The sequence below is a fragment of the Rhincodon typus genome, chromosome 17 (assembly GCF_021869965.1).
Source record: "Rhincodon typus isolate 14 chromosome 17, sRhiTyp1.1, whole genome shotgun sequence".
Classification (NCBI taxonomy): domain Eukaryota; kingdom Metazoa; phylum Chordata; class Chondrichthyes; order Orectolobiformes; family Rhincodontidae; genus Rhincodon; species Rhincodon typus.
In genome coordinates, this window is record NC_063348.1 from 41001365 (window position 1) to 41021235 (window position 19871).

General features: G+C 38.9%; 1 protein-coding gene across 1 annotated transcript in view; it reads right to left on the minus strand.

Annotated features, from left to right (window-relative positions):
- LOC109911690 overlaps positions 1–19871 on the minus strand; it is a 96588-nt gene that overhangs the window by 24322 nt on the left and 52395 nt on the right. Inside the window, exon 2 of the mRNA XM_020511048.2 lies at positions 5085–5342. Within this exon, the coding sequence (XP_020366637.1) occupies positions 5085–5314 (230 nt within the window). The 5' untranslated portion in view covers positions 5315–5342. The remainder of the gene's footprint in view (positions 1–5084; positions 5343–19871) is intronic.

The window sequence follows — 19871 nt, forward strand, 5'->3', positions numbered from 1 at the left end:
ATCTGTGGAAGTGCTTTATCTACACTTTCACTCATCCTCTCCCATGATCAAATAATCAATATAATTGAATGAACAATAATCGTTCAAATTTGCAAAATACTCTGTAGTACATTATTGCACTGAACACTGGTAATTACCTGTTTCAATTTCATCCTTTTTCCTTTATTTTGGTCACTTTCCTTTCCACTGAGGAGGTGCTACACTGTCAGAGGAGCTGTGTTAGTTTGGGACATTGGCCCAAAGCCCTATTTTCATTCCCAAATGGACATGAGAGATCTCAAGGCATTCTTTCAAAAAAGGGCAGTGGAGTTTTCACCAGTGTCCTGGCCAATTTTAACCATCAACCAACGTGTAAAAAAATGATAATCTGATCGTGATTACATTGTGAGAGCTTGCTTTGCACAAATTAGCAGCTGCATTTCCTATCTTACAAATAATTGCTGCACATAAAAAGTATTGATTGGGTTGCCCCACAGTCATGAAAGGCAGAGCAAATTCCTTTTGTAACCCATGACTAACCTCTATGTTGAATGATTCTGTGAGCAGCAACTATAGGCACCTCTTACAAATATTCATTATTCCTTCGTGAAACGTGCATGTCATTGGCTGGGCCAGCATTCATTGCTCATTCTTAGTTGCCCTTGAGAATGTGTTGAGCTGTCTTCTTGAATTGCTGCAGTTCATTTGGTGCAGGTAGACTCACAATGCTAGTCAGCTTTGTCTGTGGGCAGAGTTCACAGGAAGTCATATCCCTCCTCCCAAAGCTCTATTTCGTTGTGGTTGGTTGGCTCGCTGAGCTGGTTCGTTGTTCTGCAGACATTTCATTACCCTGCTGGGTAACATCATCAGTGCAGCCTCCCACTATGGACAGGATCAATGTCATATACAAGATTCCCTGCAAAGACTGTGACAAACATTACATTGGACAGACAGGAAGGAAATTAACCACAAGGGCACACGAACATCAATTGGCAACAAAAAGACACGACCAATTCTCACTCATCTCCATCCATATGGATAAGGAGAACCACCAATTCGATTAGGACAACACCAGGATCCTGGGACAGGTAAAGCAGAGACAAACACGGGAATTCCTAGAAGCCTGGTACTCCACTAAGAAAACCATCAATAAACACATAGAGCTAGACCCCATATACACTCCATTGCGAAGGAAAACCGGAAGTGAGGTAATTCAGCTCAACAGATACCAGAGTTTAAATAACAGGCGGGAAAACACAACAGCGCTTCATCGGAGGCTGGACTGATGATGTTACCCAGCAGGGTAATGAAACGTCTGTGGTACAACGAACCAGCTCGGCAAGCCAACCAACCACAACATCCACAACCCGAGCTACAAATCTACTCTAAAATCTTAAAGCTCTGTTTTGCCTTCTGCTACAGACGACAGTTTAAAACATTACTGTCTTAAAAAGTTCAGCTTTCATAACGCAACCCATAACGTACCACCATGTTAAAGACAGCTAACTTCCATATTCAATTACTTCTAATAGAAACTCATCCAGTGGAATGACTGGTGAATTTATGAAAATTAAGCAGTTTAATAACTTTATTAGATCCTGTTTGCATGAGTGCAATTGAGTGTCAGTAAATTAAGAAAATATAGATATCAACAAAATATACACAAAAGGCCAAGTTTCAGGAAGTGGATTATCATGCCTAAGGAAGTGCAATTGAACAAAGGGAACTTCATTAAGGATGCTGCTATAGTGTTTTCCCACAGTATGGATTGAAGGAAAAACAAAGGCGGAAATGTGATTAAAAATATTTACTTCAAAAATGAAATACTATGGAGAACACTTCCCATCTGTTTTGATATATTCATTTTAAATTATTTAATTTGTGGCATGCAGTCATCAACTACACTTAATGCAAATGAACACAATAAAAATCAAAAAGTAGCATTATTTGTGTTTCTCATCCAAATTCATCAAACTTCTAGAAATAGGGTTGAGGCTGAGAAAATCGCAATCAGCCCGTCAAACCACATTCTTCAAATTTCAATAGTCTCTAAAGTTTTGTGTTGCAACCCCACAAACATTGATAAGCTTCCTGGGACACCTTGTAATAACTGACACACTCTGAAGGACACCCCGTAATAACTGGCATATACCCAGGGATCCCCTAACAGATGCTGACTCACTCCTGGGACTCCCTGTGAATATGAATGCATGCCCAGGGATCCCCTGTAAATACTGACACACTCCCATGGACAGTCTGCAAATATTATCATCACAGAATTCTGCTGAGATCAAGATGAATTGCTTCTATTACTTTGCTTGGATTGTAAAGCACTTAATCCTCTTAATAAAGGCAATTTCCTAACTACTCAAATTTACTTCTCACAAATTTCCATTTATACGTTTGGTTTGATTTTCTTGGAATATTTTTAAATGATAGTCTGAGTTTACCTTACCAATAATATTTATGCACTTTGACTCAATGAAGTTGTTCCCTGCACTTAAGTACCCTGCCTCAAGGCTACAATGTTTAATCTGCTCTATTGTCTTTTGACAGAACAGACCTTTACAATAACTTGTACGTGTGTAATGCATTTAATGTAAACGAAATTGAAAACTGCTTCATAGAGGCCAAAGGAGATTGAATGCTAAACCAAAGAGGGAAAGGTCAGGTGAGATGATTAAATGTTTGGTCAAAGCAATGAATTTTAAGGAGAGTCTTTAAAGAAGTGAGTTGATGAAGGGTTCATTACAAATGTTGAACTTTACAAGCTGGACATGTATAAAATCTGCCTTTTAACTGGCTGTACAAAAAATGCAGAAAAGGATGTCCTGAGGATGTGAAAGCAGTAGGGTGTTATCAATGATAACTTAATAGAGTCAAAACTTCAGAGATGAATATCAGATTATATCTGATCTTTTATCACTGGTGGAGATAAAGCAGCTTGGCCTCAGTTCCACATTGTATTTCTGTTAACCTCTTATATAGCAGAGATTTATAAAGCATCTTTTACAATCTCAGGATGAGCATAATTTGTGCACAGCAAGAATTCATAACCAGCAATGCAATGAATCATTTTGATTTTGGTGGTTGGTGGTATTAATTGAATGTATAATATTGTCTAGAGCAAAATAAAATGTGCTTTGCTTTCCAGCCATAACTGGGATCCTGTACTCACTCTGTCAGGCTTCCTCTGGTTGGACATATTTCTGGAAGCTTCATAATTTGACTTTCCATCTCCTGCTGCCCCATCATTGTCTTTATCATTAATATTTTAATAAATACTAGCAAAAACATTCAATGTAAAAGACACATTTGCTTTTTCTCCCAGACTTGCTCACAACAGTATCTAGGTGTTTTATGTTTAATTCCTGGTCAATCCTGGTGAGTGAGTCAGGCAGACATATAAACCTTTGTTCATACAGTAGTTGAAAACTCATATTAAAAAAAACTGAAAGATATGCATGTGTCTCCAATGCAGTGTTTACCTCCTAATTTGGTTCTAAGTAGCAATCTCACTCAGACAAGCCCAAAGGTAATTAGTGTGCAAAATGAATGATTGACACACTGATGCAATGGGGAAAATTATTTTGGGCACTGAGGCGCATTGCGAGGACAGAATCAAGGAACCATTCTGTACCCGATTTAGGATTTTTTGATGAGCGAAAGCTGCAAACCTGACATTCCAATTCACAACGCCAACTTCTCTCACCTCGATGAGCAGAAAAGGAAAAGTCTGTCTTTACTTTCTAGCCCTGCCTATTAGCCTTTAGCCTCTCCTCTATATTTGCCATGGTTTACAACATTAATCCTTATCTAAAGCATGACTGCAAAAATGTCCTTGCCAATTTGGGCTATTGAAGGTATTTTAAAGTATGTCTAATTTAACTGACCTATGTAACATTTTTCTTCCAAACATTAATTGGTGTAATGACAGAGAGCATCGATAGAATTCTCATGAACTCAAAACTGGTAACTGTTGGATGAACAGAATGATATAGCAAAACTGAGTGAATACAAACCTAAATTTAATTCAATTAGTACAAAACTTTCAAATTCCCAGCTGATGTTTCCATCATTTCTGAATGGAATTCTTTCAATATTTCATACACAACAGGTAGAAGGCCATTTATTTACAGCTAATATTATGATTGCTCAGTGATGCTTGGTCCAAAAATCTAAACATTTATAAAGTTATCAAATAAAAAGCACTATTAATTATATTTTTTGACTGAGTTATTTTTTCAACTCAGTATCAAGTAAGGTTTTCACATCACTTTCTATTGGTTAACTTTGGGTATAAAATCTCCAATTGACCAACAGTGACCTTGTTTGTTTTGTTAATGACTTCTTATTCAACTGAAGAGCAAATGTTTCACATCTCAGCTGATTTATGAAAGTGGTTGACCCTTAGCGCTCCATCTATCTGGAAAATTTTTGGTTTCCCTTCAGTCCTAAAACAGACACAAAAGAACAAAGAACACAAAAGGGGTCAGCGATGAAAGGGCAGAGGTAAGGTTCACATTAAGGGCAAATTCTGCTGGTGAACCCACTGTCTATCCACTCTCAAGGTCTAAATTTCTATGATGCAAGCTGTTCACAAGAGCAAACCAGACAGCTTGAACCTGGGGCCTCCCATGGAAAGCAGGTTAGGCCCAAGCTAGGCCTTTGCAGTACCTCCTCCTCAGCCAGACATTAAGTCAGGTCCCAGCTTTCTGACAGCTGTTTTAAACTCTTCATCATCATCTGAAACAGCAGCATGCATTAAGAGGGTAGTATTCCCTTTACAAAGGTGATAATTAGATAACAAGCTGAGATTAAAGTAATTACAGTTAGACAGCTGGCAAGGCTGTATCGCCATGTTGTAATATTGTTGATCCTTCAGCATCTGGTTCTAATAACAGTACAAGCAAGAATATTTTACATTAATTACACCAAATAATTTATTATAAACACATTTAATTACAACTGATAAGAGATAAACTGTTCAAAAGGATTAACCCTTCTATGTCACTGATAATAAAGCTTCTATTTTTGTGTCACATTAAAACCTTTACTTCAGCATCATTAGATGGAGCTAAGTGTAAATAACAGGGATTCCATACCTGATAAGATAATGGTTGATTAAAGTGTCGAAGTATCCGTGATACACTATGTTGTTCACATGGCCATACTGATCATTGTCTTGCCAACGGGTCTGAATTGGCAGAAAGTAAGGGTAGGCCTCTTGGAGCCGGTAAGTGTTCTCAAAGTCTGAGGTTTGAGATGTAACAGAATAACGTTTCACAGCAGTGACAAAGGAACGCAGCATGCTGAAGTGTACCAGCAGTCTCATGGTCTGTCTCCTCAGGCAGTGGGACAATCTGAGAAATTAAGATACCAATTATTTGGCTGAAATATTTCTCAATCATTACATTTTTCTGTCATCTGGATGTTCTTTTTGAAAAGTGGTAGCCTTGACTCAATTTGTAACACTGTGAGTCAGATATCCCTGTGTATAAGACTCGTTCTGGACACCCGAGTTGGCAACCAATGCTGCTATTTCAGCCTATATTACTGAGGGAGTGCTGCCTTGTTGCAGATTCCATCTCACAGATGAGACATTGCACCAAGGCTATGTCAGTCATCTCATGAGGTGTAAAAGGTTCAGAGTCATATTTCAAAAGAAAGTTTTCTTGGGGTTTTGGCAAACATTGACCCCAAATCATATCCTTAACAATTATCTAGTTATTTACAGGTGGTCCCCAGATTGCAAATAGGTTCTATTCTTGAGTCTGTTCGCAAGTCAATTTTATGCAAGTCAGAACAAAATGCAGAACAATATAAAGTAACAATACATAAATACAAGAAACGTTTGTATATTGCATCTTTAAAATTACACCCCTATTTGGGATCATGTTCGTAAATATAAGCGTTCATAAGACACACATAAATCTGGAGACCCAGATAACATTCTGGGGACCGGGGTTTGAATCCCGCCACGGCAGATGGTGGAATTTGAATTCAGTAAATATCTGGAATTAAGAGTCTAATGATGACCATGAACCCATTGTCAATTGTTGGAAAAACCCATCTGGTTCACTAATATCCTTGAGGGAAGGAAACTGCCATCTTTACCTGGTCTGGCCTACATGTGACTCCAGACCCACAAAAATGTGGTTTACTCTTAACTGCCCTCTGGGCAATTAGGGGTGGGCAATAAATGCTGCTTAGCCAGCGACACCCCCATCCCGTGAATGAATAAAGAAAATCAGGGATCCCTGGATAGAATTTCTATTTGTGGAAGCTTGTTTTATGCTAATTGGCTGCGCTATAATTCTACATGACATTTCAAAAGTACTCCATGAAACATGGACATTAAATACCTTTTTTTTCTAATCCTTTAGTTTTCTCAAATCGATCATGAGCCTAGAAAAGGCATCTCTGCTGAAAGGTAAATTATTTCAGCTATTCTACACTTACACAGACCGTGAAGCATCATAGGAGGATGCCCGCTAGCTGTGGCATCCTTCAGATCAACCAGCTGGATATCATGTCTTTTGCAGTTCAGTGCCATTACAAGTTCCCATTCATGTGACAGTAGCCATTGCATCAAAGAGCAATGAGCCTGTAGGCCAAGGCATCAGCCACCCCTGACCCTGATTCAAGTCTGGCTGGAATAATCACAGCTAAAGGTAGCAGGTCTCCTAACCTCCCTGAAGCTCTCAATCACTATCCCTGACCTAGAGACGCATTTAGTAGCCCAACACATCAACAACTGGTGCACGAATTTTCCAGCAATGAACAAATCTACCCACCGAACACAATAAACCCATAAAAACTGAAGCATTTAATATTAGTCCGTATATTATGGTGGAGACAACCATTATTCTAAATGATTTGTATATATCTATCTGCTTTTAACGTATCTATTCAAAATACAATATATTTATTATACTTATATTAGATCTATCTAACATGAGCAAGAGAAATCTCATACACTGCAGAAAGGAAATCTCCAAATTGGCCAAAAAAAGTAAACAAAATATAAATGTAAGTCATGACAGCAATCTCATCCCTGATCAGAGGTTTGTGTATTTAAGACTGACTCCAGGTACTTAAGTGCAAAAATATAGCTTGCCACTCCAGTGCAGCACTGAACGAGTAAAGTCCTGTCTTTGGATCACATGTTATTCTATACTCTGACATCATCTCAAGTGGATGTTAAAAATTCCACGGCGCTAATGTATTTCAAAGAACAGCAGAGGAGTTCTCCTGGATGCCTTAACAAGTATTTATTTCCCCAACCATCAATACAAAGAAACTGATTATATGAATATAAGAAAAAGGAGCAGGAGTAGGCCATTTGACACTTGCAGCTTACTTTGCTATTTAATAAGATCATATCTAATTTAATTGTAACCTCAAATTCACATTCCCATCTATCCCTAATAACCTTTCACTCTCCTTGCTTACCAAGAATCCATCCACTTCTGACTTAAAAATATTCAAAGACCGTTCTTCCACCGCTTTTTCAGAAAGAAAGTTCCAAAGAATCATGACCCTCTACAAGAATTAATTTCTGCCTGTCTCTGCTTTGAATGGGCGATCCTTCATTTTCCTATGTAGCAATCCTGAGTTCTTAATTCTCCCATAATAAGAAACATCCTTGCTACATACCTGTCAAGATCTCTCAGGATCTTATATGTTTCAATCAAGTCACCTCCTACTCTTCTAAAGTCTAGCAGATACAGGCCTACCCAGTCTGACCTTTCCTCCTAAAATAAACCATCTATTCCAGGTATTAGTCTAGTAAACCTTCTTCCAACTGCTTTCAATACATTTACATTCTTCCTTAAAAAAGGTGACAAATACACACCAATACACATGTGGTCTCCACCAGCGCCACGTATAACCGAAGCATAGCCTCTCTACTTTCCCCTTGCAATAAATGATAGCTTTCTGTCAGCTTTCCTAATTACTTGGTGTGGCTATAACCTTTTGTGATTAATGGGATACCCATTTCCCTCAGCATCTCAGAGCTCTGAAAGCTCTTACCATTTTGATGTTTCTTTTTTATGAAAGACTACTGTGCACAAAACTGGTTGCCAGGTTTCCCACATTATAACAGTGACTGCACTTCAAACATATTCCACTAGCTAATGTACACTGAGATCATCCTGAGCAACTTTTTCATTCTATATAAAAATAGACGTGGCAGGTAAAAGAAATAAGGCTTACACGACTTTAAATACCACGGTGACTAACAAAAGCTAATCATGACCAACTGGTGAGATCACAAAAAACTTGGACTTTCAGACCTCAGGTAACTGTTCTGCAACATCATTCTGCTAGCCTTCCAATGTGTGCAGTTACTCCTTATTCAGGTTCATGTTGAAGTCTCTGTCAGTGGAAATATATGTGCATGCCATTTTATAGTTATAGCAGGATGTAATTTTTCTGAAGTCTGTTATAAGCTCACTGTCCTATCTAGTCTAAACACCTATTATATTGTTTGCGAAACTCTCATATCTGCTTATGAGACACACATGTCTCATCGTATCTGTTCTTTCTGGGATATAAACTAAAGCGCAGATTCAACGTGAGTGAAGATCATTATTAATCCAGTTGCCCATACTTTCTTGCTTGTTTCTTTGAAAAATTGGCTTTGTTTGCCTCAGATTGAAAGCAACAAGTATACCCTTCAAAGAGTCTTAGATTGAGATATTGTAGTTTGAGACAGGTTAATAGTCCAGTTGCAAATTCATAGAACAGCTCCTCACTGTTTCTGCGTTACCCAGAAACTTCTGATAAGTGTATGAATATTTACATGCACTGAGTTTATTATGCTCTGTGTCTTGAAGAATTCAGTAACTGGGGAAAAACAGGAGGTGTCTTTGTTGCTGATCATGGCTGAGGTGTATGTGGTTGGGTGGAAAGCAATGCTATCTCAGTAAAGAGGCGATTTACAGTAAATTGATCCAGGGTATCGTAATGAAATATTTCTGTTGCTAGGGAGAGGCCATTTAATGACAATCCAGGGAACCTGAATTCAAATCCCACCATGCCAATGTGTAAGTTCAAATGTCATGGAAATATAAAAAAATACAGTTGGTATATGTGACTCCATTCTATATGAACATCACTGAGTCCTGACTCTCCTCTGAGTGAGCTGCAAATCTGTAAAGGAAGTGCTCACCACCATCATAAGACAACGATATACAGAAAAGAAATGCTGAATAATGAAAAGATGAATCTTCTACCTCAATCTCCAATGACTGGCTGAGAGGACCTGGTGAACTAAAGGGTGAGTGTAGCATTGACCAATATTTCTGTTAATGAGTGTGCGAGAAAATTGTTTCAATGTGCAATCCCCTTGAACTTTCCTGCTGGCTATTTGCATGTGGTAATTTACAGGGGTTGGCTTGTGCTCAGCCTTGACTTTTGCACGTACACATAGCTTAGAAGGAATGTTGGTGGTGACCTTTACTGGTGCCTCCAAAGCAATATATTTGGTTGACTGCTACTCCATGACATTATTGGGCAAGGTAAATCATATGCATTTTGTGAAACTTCCTGACAAAGATGTGTTACACTCTCGAAGTTAACTGTGCTCCCTGGGCTATTATCTGCTGTGAAGTGTTCACATCTAACCTGAAAGTGTTCATTCACTGAACCAATGACCAAGTTCTCAGGCAGAAATATCCGTTATGGAATGGTGATACTTTGAAATGATTCCTTTTGTTTAGCAACTCTTCTACTGAATGTGAAATCCATGTTACTTACCTGCAGAAAGTTTGTGTAATCTGAGTTGATTGCTGTCTGGAAGAGCAACAAGTATCTATCTAACTTGAGTGCCTTCAGAATCTTTGATCTGTTTTCATATCACATCTGCAGAATTTGACTTGTTTTGTAGCATATCTTGTAACATTCTGTTGACCGATCTCCATTTAAAGTCCCGTGCCCCCAATTTTAGTAGCATTTTGAACATGTAAACACCACTGTGATTGATCAGATTGATCAGTTCTTTTCCCTAGCAAAGTTTGGGCTGAGAAATGACCTGTCTGAGGTTGTTGAGATTTTTAAACATAGAGATAATGTTTCCACAGTGGGGAAGGCCAAAGCTAAGGTGCATAAAGATAACCACTAATAAATCTCATTGGGAGTCAGGACAGACTTATTTACCGAAAACATGGTTAGAAATGGAACCATTGATGATGGAAGTCAAGATGCAAATAGAAATTGAGGCAACAAACATAGATGTTATTTAAGGGGAAGTCAATAATGATATGAGAGAGAAAGATAACTCTATGTTAAAAAGCGTGTGAGAAGATTCACGTAGACATTAGCAGCACAGGCAAATTGGTCCAAAAGGCCAAGATTCAGTGATGCAGAACATTTTGAAGTTTGTCTACTATTGTAGGATTTGCACAGCAGCAGCCAGTTTGTAACAAATAACAATACGATGATAACCAGATAATCAAATTTATTGATGTCAGTGCAGGGATAAATAGCGTCCCAGCCACTGTAGAGAACTCTCCTATTCTTCTTTGAATAGTGCCATAAGGTGGAATGTTGTAGGAACCTGAACACTGTGGGGTATGGCAAGAACTCTGGGAGAAGTTGGGTTAGGCCTTTCTCAATGTTGGGTGTAGTTCATTGCATTTTCAAACAGAGTTCCAGAGTGCATCTGGATAAATGGTGCACTGTTGTGAAAGTTGCTTTTAAATATGATGTTCACATTGTTCGTACGTGGTGCAGCAGCTTTTCAGGCCAGGCATTGCTCCCTGGAACATACTGCATGTGAACCAATGGCTGACCTTACAGAGAGATACCAACAGTAAAGGGTACATGAACAATCAGATTCAGTGACATTCTCAGTATGATTTAGCAAACCCAATACTTTATTTGCCGTGAAATGGCACCCATGCCACAAAGAGGTTTCCTTTGTTCTATATTTCACTGCAGTTCCAGGGTCTGTAACTAGGGTGGAGGAAGTCTGCCGCACACTGGAGCCCATTGGCCTTGGAGGTTTGGTTGGGCAGCCCCAGTGGCATTTGTATCTCAAGAGCCCAGACATGTTGAGTGTGGGTAAATGAGGCAAATGGCCCCATCTTGGCTTGAACTCCAACAGAGAGAGGGTCACAGGCACATTGTAGGCACATGACTGCAGTCTTCTAAATGGTGACTACCGAGTGCGCTATGCATGGTTCTTCGCCTGGTTAGGTGTTTACTGGCACTGTGCTGTCTCTTTGTGAGAACGTTACTACTGAGGGCCAGTGACTAGGGCAGTGGAGTGCAGAACTGTGTACATATCCACAGTGCTATTATTGCCGCTAATCCAGATGATGGAATTTGAATTCAATAAAAATAATCTGGAATTAAGGGTCTAATGATGACCACGAAACCATTTTTGATTGTTGGGGAAAACCCCACCTGGTTCACTGATGCCTTTTAAGGAAGGAAACTGTTGTCCTCACCTAGTCTGGCCGACATGTGACTCCAGACCCACTGCAATGTGACTGAATCTTAACTGTCCTCTGGGCAATTAAGAATGGGCAGTAAATCCTAGTCTAGCCAGTGACACCCTCATCCTGCGAATGAATAATAAAAAAGACCATGAAACTGCTTAAATAGATGCACAACAGCATTTTAAAATTGGCACAAATGCCAGGTATGCTGGTCGATTTCAGATATCCGGTAAGAGGCAAGTTCTTCTGGCTATGGCAAGATGGTAACATTGGACTAGCATCGGCTAAGAGGAACACCGTGGGGTTGTGCCAGGTAGTAAATGGGGCAAGTTTGGGACAAGACAATGGAAAATCTCACTGGGCTTCATAGAAAGAAATCCTCAGTGAAACTTGATGAATTTGACATTCATACCAAAATATCAATTGAGTCAGCCAGTAGTGTTAATTGTATACTAATTGTGTTTAATGTGAGTCAGTAGTGGGCATTAACTGGGGATTCTTTCAAGCTGCTACAAAATGATACAAAGGGATGTTGGGGTGGAATGGTACAATTGCAAATTCTGGGCTGGAAAATCCAATTTCAGTTCCAACTGTCTTAAGTGCATAGCATAAAATATCTGAGCAGGTTGATCAAATTGTTTTGTGTATACAGATACAGACTAAAACTGTGATTCTTGGGTTAGGAGATGTATGTTTGCAATGTGTAACTCTAAATAATTATAGAAGTTTGTAAAGATTGGCTTAAGGTCTATCCTTCACTAACTGGTTTCCTGATATGGAACAAACTGGACTTTTAATTCGGTTAAAATCATAGAATCCCTACATTCGGCTCAACAAGTCCACGCCACCCGTCCGAAGAGCATCCCACCCAGACCCATCCCCTACTGCTGATTTCCCCATGTCTAACCCACCTAACCTAAACATCCCTGGGCACTATAGGTAATTTAGCATGACCAATCCACCTAACCTGCACATCTTTGGACTGTGGGAGGAAACGCACACAGACACAGGGAGAATGTGCAAACTCCACACAGACAGTCGCTTGAGGCTGGAATCAAACCTGGATCCCTGGTGCTGTGAGGCAGGAGTGCTAACCACTGAGCCACCGTGCTGCCCCAAAAAGATCTCACTTGAACAACAGCATCTCCACACAATCAGGAAGACTAACATTCATGATTTTGTTTAGATCATTTTGATGAAGTTGGAGTGATGGAATATGATTACATGGATCTAAATGCAAATACAGGAAAGATTAGTAGTGCAACATATTTAAGGATACTGGAGAGGAAAGGAGGAGTACAAGTGGATATTAGATCAGTCTCATTGCCCATCTTAATGCAAATATATATTTTATCATGAGATGCTAACTAAAATAGTGCAAAATATGGCCTAAAAGCCACTTATAAAACATTAGCATTCCTTTCTAGGTTTCTGTTCTGTAATCTTAACCGAATAATTAGCATTCTAAAGGGTAGAATCAGATGATTGTGTCTACTCAGCATTTGTTTAGAACTAAATTGGTTCCAACCTGGTTAGACCACACTTGGAATATTGTGTTCAGTTCTGGTTGCCTCATTATAGGAAGGATGTGGAAGCTTTAGGGAGGGTGCAGAGGAGATTTACCAGGGTGCTGCCTGGACTGGAGGGCAGGTCTTATGAGGAAAGTTTGAGGGACCTAGGGCTTTTCTCATTGGAGCGAAGAGGTGACTTGATAGAGGTGTACAAGATGAGAGAGGCATAGATAGAGTGGATACCCAGAGACTTTTTTCCCAGGGTGGAAATGACAATTATGAGGGGGCATAATTTTAAAGTATTTGGAGGAAGGTAAAGGGGAAATATCAGAGGTAGGTTCTCTACACAGAGAGTGGTGGGCACGTGGAATGCGTTGCCGGCAGTGGTAGTGGAGTCAGATACATTAGAGACATTTAAGTGACTCTTGGATAGGCACATGGATGATAGTATAATGTAGGGTATGCAGGGTAGTTTGATCTTAGTAGGATAATAGGTCAGCACAACATCATGGGCCGAAGGCCCTGTAATGTGCTGTATTGTTCTGTGTTCTATGTTCTGTGTTCTATGTTCAAAGCAAAAGTTAAAGGACAACTGGTCCAATGCAGCATGTATGTGTAGTACTAATATGTGTCAAAAACAGCAACTTTACCATTTTATTGGATTCTTCATATCACTTAACTTTATAGGTCACAAGACACCTAATAATTTTCTTCTACCTTTTAACTCCGTGTCAACACCAACAACCTTACACGTGAATTAATGCAACTATATGGGATTACTTGGTATAGACAATGAGCTAAAAGGTAGTAAGAAATTGCGTACTGAGTTAACAAAAAGTTCAGTATTTAACAAACCTTGATACTGTGTCAAAATATATTTTATCAACATAAGGAGAGAATAACTTACAAACCAACATCACCCACTATGGCACTGAGGATGAGAAGCATTTTCACTGTGAAATGAACTTCATGCTCAATAGACCACAAAGAGCTAATTTAACTGCCCTCTGATTGGTCTACCAAGTTCAAGGACAATTAGGGATGCGCAACAAATTCACCCACATCACACACAAAAGAAAGGATATGGGGAGACATATACTCATAAAAGCATGCATCTGTCTACACAATATTCAAATCTCAAATGTGAAATTTCCGTTTCTACAAAAATTTATTCCAGTTCAGAAGAGGTAAATTATTTTTCAAATTCCAGCATTCCAGTCTGACTCATGTTGTTTCCTGATTATTGTTGAGACAATCTCAGCTCATTGACTAATCTTACAAAGAAAGAAAGACTTACATGTATATGGCATTTTTGTAATCTCAGAATGTCTAAGAATATTTTGCAGCCAGTAAAGTACTTTCTAAATGTAGTTACTGTTGAAATGTAAGAAACCAGAAAGCGAATTTGTGTACAATAATTCTCACAAATATCAATATGATAATGACCAAACAACCTGTTTCAGTGATGCTGTTTGAGAACAAATATTAGCCAAAGCATGAGAGAGAATTTCTCAAGATCTTTTTCACAGTTGTGCCATGAGATCATTTTCATCTGTCTGAAAGACCTCAATTTAATGTCTCATCCAGAAGTCAATATTTTCCCTAGCTGCAGAACTCCCTCAGCAATGCACTGGAGTATCAGCCTAAAGCTTATATTCAGGTCTCCACTGTAGGACTTGAACTCAGTCCTGACTCAGACGTTGAAGTATAACAAGTGAGTTCACCACTGAGAGCTGTATGTTCACTTTATGATTTCACTCTGTACATGCAGAATATTGTAAGAATTAACATGTAAAAATCAGCAATTGTCCTGCAGAATTTCAGAATGTTAATTAAGTTATTTTGAAATAGGAAGAACCTGAGGAAAAGCACATGACACAGAGCAGCAGTTTTCAAATAACCTCTATTGTCATTACAGCACTTTTGCTTACATCCACCTTCTTGTTAAAATTACAGAGAGGGAAAAATATGGCTTTCAGAGTCTCAATGCTTTAATGATCATGATGCCCAGTGATCTGTCAACCATCTAATATATTTTTAATTGGTTCCTAAAACGGAAATTGCTGAGTTTTAAAACCAAATTAAATCATCCTTGGCTCAGTTGGTAGGACTCATAATTGAATGGTGCTGTGTGCTAAAGACTGTGAAAGATGCTAGAACAATGCAACTTCATTCTTTCTTTAAACAAGAATTCATGTTCATGTGATTAATCTACACATTTTGCAATTTTGAGAACATAGTCATAGAGCTGTACAGCACAGAAACAGACCCTTTGGTCCAACTTGTCCATGCTGACCAAATATCCTAAATTAACCTAGTTCCATTTGCCAGCATTTGGCCCATAGCCTTCTAAACCATGCCTATTCATATACCCATCCAGATGCCTTTTAAATATTGTAATTGTACCAGCCTCCACCTCTTCCTGTGGCAGCTCATTCCATACACGCACCACTTTCTGCATGAAAACATTGCCCCTTACATCCCTTTTAAATCTTTCCCCTCTCACCTTAAACCTATGCCCTCCAGTTTTGGACTCCCCCACCCTGGGGAAAAGACCTTGGGTATTCACCCTATCCATGTCCCCAATGATTTTATAAATTTCTATAAAGTCATCCCTTAGCCTCCAATGCTCCAGGGAAAATAGCCCCAGCCTATTCAGCCTCTCCCTGTAGCTCAAACCCTCCAACCCTGGCAACATCCTTGTAAATCTTTTCTGAACCCTTTCAAGTTTCACAACATCCTTCCTATAGCAGGGAGACCAGAATTGAATCCAGTATTCCAAAAGTGACCTAATCAATGTCCTGTACAGCCTCAACATGACCTCCCAACTCCTACACTCAATGCACTGACAATAAAGGCATGCTTACCAAGTGCCTTCTTCACTATCCTATCTACCTGCGACTCCACTTTCAAGCAACTATGAATCTGCATGTAAGAACTTTGCGTAAGGTGAAATTCTAGTTGAAAACAAGTTGAGTTAAAAGCAAGTGGGCAATATTCTCATATTCGAGCCATGGCTTCGCTGCATCTCAATGATAGCATTCTCACAACTGATCCAAAATGTCTTGAGTTCAAATCCCACTCGAGTGATTTGAGCCCATTATCCAGATTGATGGTATAATGGATACTGAGAACATGCTGCACTATTGGAGATGCTGTCTTTCAGATGAGACAAGTCCTTCTCTGCCTTTTAAAGTAGCTGTAAAATATCCTGTGCGACTAGAAGAAGAGCAGTTAAGTGTTTCCATAGCATCTTCGTTATGATTTATTCCTCTGCCAACATCACTGAAACTCAAATTATCTGGTCATTATGTTATCAGGCAAATTAGCTGGCACATTTCCTATATTACAGCAGTAACTTGAAAAGAAGTTCTTTGGGAAGTCATGAGGACATGAAAGATGATAAATAAATGCAAATTCTGTCTCTCAAGATCTCCAACATTGGCACTACCTATGCTGGAAACTCCACTCAAAGTTACGGTCATATAGAATGTTTACTTTATATTTCAGTGTTATAGTTCTCCTTATTCTTACTAGAAGGCTTTTGAAATCCCGAGCAACTGCAATTTCTTCCAACAAATGCTATCAAAACAAAGCCAAATGCCACATAGCAACAAAGTAGAATTAAGAATAGGAGCTATGATGCATGGACAGCAACTCATGAAAAACCACAAAATTGTGACCTTATTAAGTCACCCAGACTGGACACTCCCTGTGTTCACTGGGTGCCATCAATCACAAATTTATTTTTTTCCAAACTCTTTTTATGATTTCAGTGCACAGATTGCAGAAAGCAATCACATAATCACAAGACAACCTCTAAAACCTACTGACTCTGCAAGTATATAAATAATCCCTTAAAATTAGGTTGCCGCATCAAAATGCTATCCTAGCACCTTTCCCTGGATACTGAAACTCCAGATTTACTGCAGGTGATGCTTTAAATATCAGTAGGAAATCTGTCTGGTGACACTATTCTTACCTAATTGATGAATACAGTGCAATGTTGCGACAGGTTGAGGAGGTCAGAAAAGTAACTCATTACCAGACTAGCATTTAACAGGAATAATTACAGGGACCTCAACAAAAATGCTAACTATCATATCAGTAATTGCTTCTCATAAGATCAGAGTTAAAGTTTGTGAATAAAATATTTTTATGAAGTGAAAAGCAATCTCAATAAAGCTGAAATCAATAGATGTTGCCCGTGTGAGAGGGTTTGAGCTATAGGGAGAGGCTGAATAAGCTAGGACTATTTTCCCTGGACCATCGGAGGCTGAGGGATGACCTTATAGAAATTTATAAAATCATGAAGGGCGTGGATAGGATGAATAGCCAAAGTCTTTTCCCAAGGGTACGGCAGTCCAAAACTAAAGAGCAGAGGTTCAATGTGAGAGGGGAAAGATTTAAAAGGGACGTAAGGGGCAACTTTTTCATGCAGAGGGTGGTGCATATATGGAATGAGCTGCCAGAGGAAGAGGTGGAAGCTGGTACAATTACAACATTCAGTAAACATCTGGATGGGTATATGAACAGGGAGGGTTTAGAAGGATTTGGGCCAAATGCTGGCAAATGGGACTAGATTAATTTAGGATTTCATGTAAGCATGGATTTGGACCGAAGGGTCTATTTCCATGCCCTACATTTCTATGACTCTATCTGATGTGATGTAAGGGTGGAATTTTACTTAGTCAGTGTTGTCTGGCTGAACTCCAACCTTGCATCCTCTGTAAACCTGAGCTCATTCAAAATTCAGGTGCCAATGTTTTTATTCTCGTCATGAATGGATCAATCATATCCACTGTGCCTGTTGATCTATATTGACTTTTGGTTCAGCAGCGAAGTATTTTCTGCACACCTCCAATTCAATCCTTGGATGCATCTTTGATTTAATTGTGTCTTGTGCTGTTTAACCCCGAATCCTGAAATTCCCTCCAAAAACCACCTCAACATTCTCCCCCCAACATTAAGATTCTCCCTAAAAGTTACTTCTATGACTATCATGTACTAATATCTCCTTTTGAACTTGCTGTCAAATTTTGTTTGATAACACCTGTGTGAAGCAGCTTGGAATATTTTACAATATGAAACGGACTACAGTAATGTAAGTTGTTTGGTGGGGATAAGAAGCGTATTTAGCAATCCTAATCCTGAAATAATATTTTGAATAGACATATTTATTATTCATTTTTTGTAAATCACTGATAGGAAGTCAGCCTACACGGTGGCTTTATTGTCAGATTCAGATGCTGGGGCTCTGTTGTAGCAACATGTGCACATACAGGGTTTAAAGTCAACAGGATTCAATTTTGCTAATTATCTCCCGATTTGCGTTTTCACCACACGGGCACAAACTGGGATCAGTCGAGACGCGCCACTCCAACCAAATCAATCAGACTTAAAGCCTCATTCAGATAAACAAAACAGGAATATAGATGCCGTCTCACAGTCGCAGAAAAGCTGGAGGGAAAATAGATGTTGGATCGCCTCCAAATCTCCTCACTAGAGACACGGGACCCATCTGCTGAGCTTTGCATCTGAACTTTAACTACCATTCAAAATCCATCTCCACAGAGATCAATTCACAAAGCAAACAGATGGACCCCTGCCTCCCTGGGCCTCTGTGTTATTTGTTTAATAAATTTAATTAATATCCAACTACAGTAGATTGTTCCCAGAATAGTGTGTGTCTCTCTGAAGCTACAAGATGACTGATTTCCCATAAAAGCCTGGATAACAGTGTCCTCAGGTCATTTCCCCATTCAAAGTGCCACGTGTTTTACAGTTTCGAATGTATTCATCACCGCACAATTCAACTGTAACTTGGGGCTTTTTTTTCATTTTTGGAAAAGGTATGCCTCTAGCACACTGATCAAAGCTACTTTACCTCAATGCATATTTGTACAAAGTTGTGTTAAGAATTCCTGTTCTGTCATTTTCACTCTCAACAACATTACTAACAACCCTTCTGGAGTTTACAGGTTAATGAGTAAAGCACCCCTTTAACCCTGAAGGCATATGGCTGGCTTTCAGCAGACTTGATAATTAGGCCCTTTGATTTTTATATTAAGGATGTTCATTTCATTATTTTTCTTCACAAAAAGGCATCAATTCTACATTGGTAAAATGAAAGGTGATACCCAGATCTTGATAATGTGGAGTCATAAGGAAAATTGATTTGTCCTATGGTTTGAATTAAGCAATGTAAATAATGCACCAAACTGTCAAGTTAGTAGTTAAAGCAATTTGAATTATCAGTCACTGGAATTATAATAGATTGTGGTGTATTAGTCCACCTTTGAAGTTTTGAAAATTCCTTCCAAAAAGGCAGTCCACCTATCTGAATGAATATAAAGTATGAACTATTGGTGTTGATGTGGGTGGTCACCATTTTGAAACAAAAACACGTAACGCAGGGAACTCAATTTAAATTAATGTGACATGTATCATTAGATGAAATAATTCTAAAAGGATACCTTCAAGACGCAAGCGAACATTTTAAAAACCATAAAATTCATTATCTTCAGCTTCAGACACAAAGAGTTCATAAAATTAGTTTTCTATTATTTTGGCTATGGCATAATTGTAAGGTTCTGAAATAAAACAGTAAGCGCTGGAGAAATACTGCAGGTCTGGCAGTGTCTGTGAACAGAGAAGCAGTGTTAATCTTTTGAGACTGATATGACTCTTCTCCAGAACTCACTTTGGATAAGATTTGCCATGTTCAGCTTCAGAATTACCCATTCATAATGAACCTTCTTTCTTCCTATGCATTGAATTGCATATTCTGCATTTTTGAACGATCTGATAGTTTGTACATTAATTACATCCCATGATTTGTTGGTGATACCACACAAAACATTGATCAAGCAACATGCATATTTCCACTCTTTGTGGAACTTTTTTCTGGCCCACCTATTCCATTTGTCGT